The sequence below is a fragment of the Octodon degus genome, unplaced genomic scaffold, assembly GCF_000260255.1.
Source record: "Octodon degus isolate 3935 unplaced genomic scaffold, OctDeg1.0 scaffold00016, whole genome shotgun sequence".
In the NCBI taxonomy this organism is placed as follows: domain Eukaryota; kingdom Metazoa; phylum Chordata; class Mammalia; order Rodentia; family Octodontidae; genus Octodon; species Octodon degus.
The window spans coordinates 6,319,762-6,328,629 of NW_004524592.1; the positions used below are offsets into that span (position 1 = coordinate 6,319,762).

At 40.8% G+C, this 8,868-nt stretch overlaps 1 protein-coding gene across 1 annotated transcript in view; it reads left to right on the forward strand.

The window, feature by feature from the left end:
* Nucleotides 1-12: 12 nt before the first annotated feature.
* Nucleotides 13-8,868, forward strand: part of Lancl1 (LanC like 1) — a 38,930-nt gene continuing 30,074 nt past the window's right edge. Inside the window, exons 1-2 of the mRNA XM_004626609.2 lie at nt 13-186; nt 2,743-2,860. Of these exons, the coding sequence (XP_004626666.1) occupies nt 106-186; nt 2,743-2,860 (199 nt within the window). The 5' untranslated portion in view covers nt 13-105. The remainder of the gene's footprint in view (nt 187-2,742; nt 2,861-8,868) is intronic.

The window sequence follows — 8,868 nt, forward strand, 5'->3', positions numbered from 1 at the left end:
GGGCGGGCGGGCGGGCGGGCGGACGTTGCGGGGCGCGGGGCGGCTGCGGGCGCCGCCTCCACCGAGCGCTCTCTCTCCGCGTCCTGCAGGCTGGCTTCCGGCGTCATGGCTCAAAGGGCCTTCCCGAACCCCTACGCCGACTATAACAAATCTCTGGCCGAAGGCTACTTTGACTCAGCGGGGAGGGTGAGTCTGGGGGCCGCCGCCCCGGCCGCCCCTCCGCCGAGCTCGGGGAGCGAAGGCCCCGTTAAGAAACGTGCGCTTGGAGAAAGAAAAAGTATAGGACGTGAATTTCAAACGTACACATTCGAGTAAATACAAGGTCGGATGTGAGATGAAGAAATACCCTGAATGATTGAGACTATGAATTACAGAGATTTGGGCTACTAGAATTTACTAGGTCGCTGGCATTTTTATCTGCTCTGGTTTGCTTCCCAAGGAGAGGCAGAAACCCCAACGGTCCCCACGTGTGCGTGTTATTCCTCGGAGGTGCACGCGGGCCTGGGCGGTAATGGGGATGCGGAAAAGCGATCTTCCAACTGATGCTGCTAAGGGAAGTGCTAGAGGCGGGCTTCAAATCCTGGCTCCCATTGCTTCCCTTTGCGGGACATCGTCAAAACTGGAAAAGTTAAGACAAACCCAGTTAGCAAGTTGCAAAGCCCTTGCGTAAGACCGGTCTGGGTGTGTGCCGCCAGCGCCAGTACGGTTTCCTCAGGGTGAACTGTTCCCAGGGAATACAACACTTTAAAGCATGCCACGTTTTGAGAAACCCTGAATGCACGCACACAGTTTTGTTTTTTTTTTTTTTTTTCTTACCAATTTATTTGTTCGAAACTTAGCAGAATACAAAAAGCGTTGCATATATGCTATCGTGGTCTTAGAGCTTCTGTGCCTTGGAGCTCACTTGATGTTGCTGCATTGGTTCAACGCTGAAAACGTTGATCTTACTGATTAACTTGGATCAGTAATATAGATGGGAGGGGATGGAAGAGATGGAGCACAGGTCGAAGGCGAACAAAGTGTCTATGGATTTAAAGTCAGTCTGATTATTTAAAGACCAATACAGAGCTGTCCAAAGATCTTTACACTTATCTTAAGCTTAGGTGCATCCCTCAGGCCTTTTGGGCCTGATTGCGGCCTAACTCTGTAGATGCGGAGGCCAAAGCATGTGTGGTGTTGGAGGAGACAAGCTGTTTGTGCTGGCTTAGCAAGGAAAACACCGGATGAAGGGTATGCCCTCCGGATGGGAGGCTCCAGGAAAATGGAGTACACTATATAGGCTGAGTATATATAATTTTTTACAGATTTAATTTGTTTCAAAGGAGGGGGGGAGACATTGATAACAGTAACTTCTTACCCAAAAATAACAATGTCATTTACTGTCTCACATAGTTTTTTGAACAGATCCTGTAGAAAAGCTAGCATTTGGGTTCTGAAATTACTTAATGTCAAACACAGAAGTTCAGACCCTAGAGATCTACCCTAGTTAATTTTCTTAACATGAACATTTCAGTAAGGAATCGCGGTGTTTTATGGCATCTGTGAAGAAAAAGGGGCTTTTAGAAACTCTTCACATTATTACTAGTTTGAATAATTTGGACAGCAGCCAAACAGTACTTTCAGAGAGGTCACCTTTATTAAATGGAGTATGTGACCTGTAGAGTAACTTTCCTGAGTCAGGCTGGGGCAAATCTCATAATTCTTGACCTCTGAAAGTAGTGCCACGCAAGGTAGCAAATTCTCGGTGTTGGTAGAAGTGGCGTGGTGTCGTGTCTACACTCTCGCTGAGATTTATAGGCCAGTATATTATAGTATATTTTATCTTACTAAGCATTTTCACATCTTAACCTTTTGGCAGAAAGTGTTAAATAATAGGAGTGCAGCTGTCAAAGAAAGGGGTTTCTTCAGGGTGTACAGTGAGGACTCATAGTGGTGCTTCAGAATAAACCAGAGATAGTTGAGAGTTTGATTTGCGGGCCAGACAGCATTGCACACCTGGAGTCCCAGCTCTTGGCCTCGAGATTGAGGCAGGATGACTGCAACCTTGAAGCCAGCCTGGGCTACATAGTTCAGTGTAGGATCCCTCCTTTTCACCGGCCTTTAACATTCTTTGTACTCTGCTTGTGGTTCTGGTGGTCCATGATGCTTATCCTAATGCTACCTCTTCGATTTTAAAAAATTGCATATAAACTGGGCATAGTGGCATATGCCCATAATTCCAGTACCCCGGAGGCTGAGGCAGGATGATCACAAGTTCAAGCCCAGCCTGGGCTACATACAGAGTCTAAGGCCAGCCTGAGTTATATAGTGAGACCTTTTCTCAAAACAAGAACAAAACCATTTGTGTTTTTTTAAAAATAAAACCAAAATGTTTCAAAGATAAAACATTTTTGCTGCTGGATGCCAGTGGCTTCAAAGCAGCACACATCTTTTGATTTGTAGTTAATTTAATAAAATGACTTTTTGATTATAAGACAAATATAGGTTTGAATAATGGGTGATCCTAATTAGTTGAAAAATTTTGTATAAAACATTTAAGTTATTTTAATATATCTTGCTTTGAGTAGAAAAACAGTGCTTTTTCATTTTGTTAATCCGCTATTATTAATTGACTCTCCGCCCAGATAGAAAAACATGACTTAGTTGAAAATCAAATGCTGTACTCTCCTAGTTCTGGTAACCTGGAGTGCAGGAAGTGGGCAGCTGTATTTCTTGATAATTGCTTTCCCTTCATCTCTACAGCTGACTCCTGAGTTCTCACAGCGCTTGACCCATAAGATTCGAGAGCTCCTTCAGCAGATGGAGAGAGGCCTGAAGTCAGCAGACCCTCGCGATGGCACTGCTTACACGGGCTGGGCAGGTATGGAGCGGCCTGTGAGCAGGCATGAGCCTTGTGTGGGAGAGCCAGGGCCTTGCCTCTGCCTGAGGGCCCCACGCCAGATGCTTGCTGCATCTGCAAGTGAGTCATGCCCTCCAGGGGCTGCTGCCCTCCCCACTCAGTGTGGCGCCACCTCCTGGAACAATGCCGTGCCCTGAATTTAGGGCATGGGGCCTGCACTGCCAGCATTCATACCTGGGTGGCTGCTGTGCTTGGGAGGAGAAAAACTGGTTTTCAGTATTACCTGGTTAACGTAGAGGTGGAATTTCAGTGGGGAGAGTTAGGCGGAGCTCTCCAGCTTGTGCCCTGAAACCTGTGAGGATGAGCATCCTCAGGAAACAGCACTTGTCTAGAAGCGCCCTTTTTTTGAGCAGTTGCCCTATGTCAGAGGTCTGTACAGGAGTAAAGGTAAAGCATCAGTCTGTTAACTAATCCCAAAAACCAAGAATTGAGGTGTTTTTTTTTTTTGTTTTTTTTTTTTTTAAATATGGTCATTACTAGTTGGTATGTGTTCGCTATCTCACCAATCTCAATATTACCAATGTAAGACCTTGGAAGAACTTTGGGAAGAAATTGTGAGAAAAAAACCACAGAAGGAAAGTTGAGGAAAGTTGAAAAACTACAATTAGTTTACCTAGTATAGAGGGACAGAAAAAGGTAAGGAGACTAGAAATTTACTGTTTCCCATTTACTTTGATGAATACACAAAGAGGAATAACTTTGGTGGATCTAGATTTTAAGGCATGGTATTTTGTGTACTGGCCTCAGAGCACAGATTTGGATTCTGTAGGTCCTGCACCAGACCCAGAAATTTTATACTGTGTTTTTGATGTTGTTTTGTTTTGGTTTGGTTTTTGGTGGTACCAGGGATCAAACTGAGGGCCTTGTGCTTTCCAAGAAAGCACTTATTCCACTGAGCTACCTCCCCAGCACCCTATATTGTGTTTTATAAGCATTGGTGGTCTCCGTGCAGATGTTGTAACTGAAAATGTTGTAACTGAAAATGTAGATGTTGTGTTTTATAAGTATTGGTGGTCTCCGTGCAGATGTTGTAACTGAAAATGTAGCAAGACAGCTTCTTCATGAAAGACGTTTCCTGTAGCAGTTTCTTAGCAGTGCTTTTTAGTAACAAGTGATTTTGTTTTTCCTTAAGAGGATAGGAGAGGCAGATGAAATTAGTAGAATTAAAATTCCTGGGAGTCTCTTTTTTTTGTATTTTACAGAAGGGTCTACATGGTGTTAAGGGCCTCACTACTAGATTGGACTCATAGAGACCCGCCTGTTTACAGCCTCTCAAGAGCTGGGATTACAGGCCCATACCACCACGCCAAGCCTCAGTTGCTGTTTCAGTGAGCCCCAGGGGCAGGGCCAGCACAGCAGGCCCAAGGACAGAACCCCCAGCCCCTGCGCCTGCTTGCAGGTGCTTTAATCCACTGAGCTATTTGGCTGGCCCTTCCTGGGAGTCTTAAGGTCAGTATTTATCAGAATAGACTAGATATAGGAGCCGGGGAGGTAGCTCAGTAGAACAAGTACTTGCCTGGCAAGTGCAAGGGCCTGAGTTCAATCTCCAGTTCCGCAAAATAAAAAAAAAAGAATAGACTAGATAATTTTCAGCTACCCCTGTGCCAATGTAATTTTAATATTTTTGTAGATTTAGAAGCTTGATTCTGTAATTGTTAATGTAGGAATAAAAGCTAAATATTTAAACTTTAAGAAGGAAGTTACAGTTGTTTTGCAGGTCTAACATCAGTGGTAAATTAATCCTATTAGAGAGCAGTACTGTTTGTTTTTTTTTTTTCCTTCAGAATCCTCCAAATTGAAAATTAGACAACTGCAATATGCATTTGCCTCTAGCTTTCCTCTGGATGGCCACATTGTAGAAACACATGAGGCCCAAACCAGAGTATGAGATTTTCTGTGATTTTATTACTTCTAGTTAAAAAACAGAAAAAAAGTAGAGATAAAGAATGTATAAAATAAATGGCTAAACTCAATTCCAGGATTGGCTGCCAAAAGAATGACTTAATCCTCTCTCACCCATTTAGATGTGCTTATATTATTATAAGGCAACTTACTTAAGGAGAAAAAGGTGTAGAGGTTGATTTCAAGTTTGAGTTAATTGACAGTGTTAGGAAAGCTATCAACCAGACTTCTCTAACTGTTAAGCTTAGTTGAAAAACTAAAAATTGAGCTCTTTTTAGAAAGAAATTTTACTGTAGAGTAAAATGCAAATTGTTTAAAATCTGGAATTTCTAGCATCATCATCTTGCGTGCCAAGATCTTTTGTCCATAAGCATCACTGGCACTCACTGCTGGCCCCGAGAGCAGCGTGTCAGGCAAGTGTCTGGAGCAGACTGGCTTGCTAAGCATTTTAGAATGTCTTCAGTTGCTGGTGATTTTAGCATACAGCATAAAATCTCCTGGATAAGTTGGCTAATGACTTGAGGCAAGATGCCTAATGTCTGCTAATCAAACACTTGTTAAAAAGCTATTACCTCCGTATGTATAGACTGTCTTCACCAGTGTTTTGATAAATAAACTTCTGCCTCATGCTAGTGTTCAGACAATCCAAATAACAGAGTTCTGAGTTGCCTAAGAAACTAGATCTGATTTTAGCATTGAAAAATCATGTTAAAACCTTCTTTGGTTATATTGTAGTTGAATAACTTGTGTCTGTTCATAGCTGCAATATTACCAGAAAAGTTCATTCTTTAAAAATACAATAAAAAATATTTGGTGTTTTGTGTCAAAGTAATATTTATGTAAGGATGTGTATGTTTGTGTATTACTTTGTGTATGCCCCATGTTATCTTTCTAAAACTGATAGTTCTTGAGAAAATAAGTATTATATTTCTTTAACTTTGTTCAGCAACAAATTTAGGACCATATTTTAAAAGTGTTACTTTATTGTTTGCTTCTGTTGCTAATTTGTCTAAAATTGTATTACATTGGAGAACATTAACTTATTGTACAAAACCTTTAAAACATTCTTCTTCAATATTGCTATTTAATGAATATTTGTTATTGGGGTACATTGAAAGCTTTTGCAAGTTATTCCATTGTTATATAGTTTGTATGAGAAACTGTATGATTATAAGTAGCACTTTAAATGACTGTCATTTTCCTATTAAATTTCATTCCAATAGAAAGATGATCTGATAGCTAATGCTGGTCCAGATAGGATTATCTATACCCAGCCAGGAAAGAAAGACAAATGAAGTGTACCTCTCTCTCATGTGAAAGAAGGCCAGAGAAATGCCGTCCAGGGCTGGTGTGGCAGCTTCAGGATGGTAGAATGTCTGCTTTCTTTCCACCCTCCACTTCTCAACTACTAGCTGTACCTCTCAGTCAGGTTGGCTGCAAAAGAGCCAACCCTTATTCAGCTTTTTCAGGCTGCTAGAAGGGACAAGAGGCAAAGAAGAATGTATCCCCAGTCCTTGAAAATGGCTTCTTAGAAGTTGTACTTAGTATTTCAATTCTGCCTATTTTGCATTGGCTGGAACATAGTCACGTGGTCACTTTTGACAAGAAAAAAAGGATAGTAAGTGTTACCTGATGTTCTGGTCTCATTAAAGCAATGTAGATTTTTAGGTAAATCCTAGCAATCTCTGTTTTAACTCCTTGTCGCAGAAAAGTGATTTTTATTCCTATGTTTTGCACAAACCATTTAGACAGTGAACCTTAATTTTCCATTTGCCAAAAGATATCAAACTTTTGTCCACTTGGAGGGGAGTGAATTTTTTTAATGTTTTATTTGTTTGTTTATTTATTTATTTATTTTTTTCCATTTGCCAAAAGATATCAAACTTTTGTCCACTTGGAGGGGAGTGAATTTTTTTAATTATTTATTTATTTATTTATTTATTTATTTATTTATTTGGTGCATGGTCTCGCTATGCAGCTCAGACTCTTAGTGATCCTCCTGTCTCAGCCTCCCCAGCCTCATCTCTGGGATTACAGGCATATGCCACCGTTCCCAGGGTTCCGGGGCTGGCACGGCATGCAGTACTAAGGATCAAACCTGGGCCTTTGCCCCTGTCAGGCAGGCACTTAGACCTCTGAGATATCTCCCCAGCCCTGGGGAGTGGGTTTTTGTAAGAATAAATTTATCAGTAAGAAAATATTTTGAAATTTGCTAAACAGTATTTTATCTGTTGTTTGTCTCCAGGGAGACTCATTTTGTTTCATGGTATCTTACTCTTTTTCTTCGTTTCAAGACTTAATAGTTTTTCATAAAGCCTTCTTTAAAAAACAGTATTATAGGAATGCCAAATCATATTTCTGGAACTAATCATACTTCTAGGGAGACCTGCAACTAATTCTAGAATTAATATTGTGAAGCATTGATGTTTTCTCAGCTTGATTAATGTCTTTCTCCCTTCCTGCTCACTCTGAAATTTGCATTTGCTGTTGTCAGAGTCTGAAGCCTTTAATTTGCTTCTGTCACCATCTGAGTTAGGCCCTACAGTCACATGTCTTCCCTTGTACTTCATGACTGTCAGGCTGCCCAGGTTCCTATCTTTTATTAATGCTGCATGTAGATTTGCCTATATTGCATGTTTGATCTTGAAAATGAGAGTTCTAGTCAGAAGTTGAGGCACCTTTTGTGTTTAATGGTATACATGTACTTAAAACCAAAACATTGTGGAGTTTGGTAATTTTTCCCATCTCCTGTCTTTTCTGCAAAAACTCACACTAGTGATAACACTTTCTAAAATTTCTGCTAGAGCATCTCTACATGTTATATATACTTGGAGAAATGATTATTACAATTAGAACTTTACCATTTTGTTGTTTAGTTTGAAAAGTGACACTGCATGGTTCAGGCCAGCCTTGAACTCATGATTCTCCTCCATCAGGCTCTGAAGTGCTGGAATTATAGGAATACCTCCCTACCCAGCTGGACTTTACCATCCTGTTCATTATATTTCATTTCCCAACAGTAGTACCATCTATTAGTGCTGGATCAAATAAGTAAGATTTGGAATAGGATAAGAAATTCATGCATAAAAATGCTTTGTATAGAAATAGGAAGAGGTTAATTTGGGATTGTATTGGAATCCAAATATCATTTCCACTGATGCCTACTTAAACCTATGGGTTATCATTGTGTTATAATACAAACCCTATCCGTGCATCTTACCTTTTCCATTTGACAATAGAGAAGTGAAATGCTCTGTGACCCTAGGAAAGAAAAGTGGAAAAATTTTTAAGAACCCAAAGCTGTCTCTTACTGTCAGTGAGACAAACATTGCCATAAATCTTCTGGTTTTTCTCCTACTACTTAAGTAGGAAAAGGGTGTTGTGATTAATTGATTCTTTAGGCATTGAGAGTTAACAAATAACTACTATGCGTTATTGTTAAGAAAAGGAATCCAAGGACTGGCCAGATAGCTCAGTGGACTAAAGCACCTGCTTAGGCAGATGCAGGAAACTAGTTCCATCCCATTGTGCTGTGCTGGCTCTGCCCCCAGGGCGCCCTGAGGTGGCAACTGAGACTGGGAGTAGTGGCGCATACCTATAATTCAAGCACTTGGAAGACTGAAAACAGGAGGATCACTATGAGCCCTGTCTGTGTAGTGGGACCCTGTAGACCCTATACTGAATACATAAAAAAGAAAAGAAATCCAGTAATTTAATAATAAAATGTATTGAATGAATTTTCTCCCAAGGCAATGAGAATCAGCAATATGTATTTTCACAATCATTTGGTATTATACGACAGGAGTAAGATCAAAATAGAGTTCCTGTTCATAGCTATGCTACTTGAATGACAGAATGTATGTAAGTGTACACACACTAATTTATATGCAGACCTCATTGTAAGTGCCCTCCCATCATTCCACTGTTTTAATAGCCTTCAGAATAGCTCCAGGGTATGGAGACTACTCATGTCTCCATTTGGTGAGCAAAATGAGGCAAAGCAGGGCTGTGTGCCTCATTGGGGGTTACATAACCAACAGGTGGTACTGTTAACAGTGCGAGCCCCA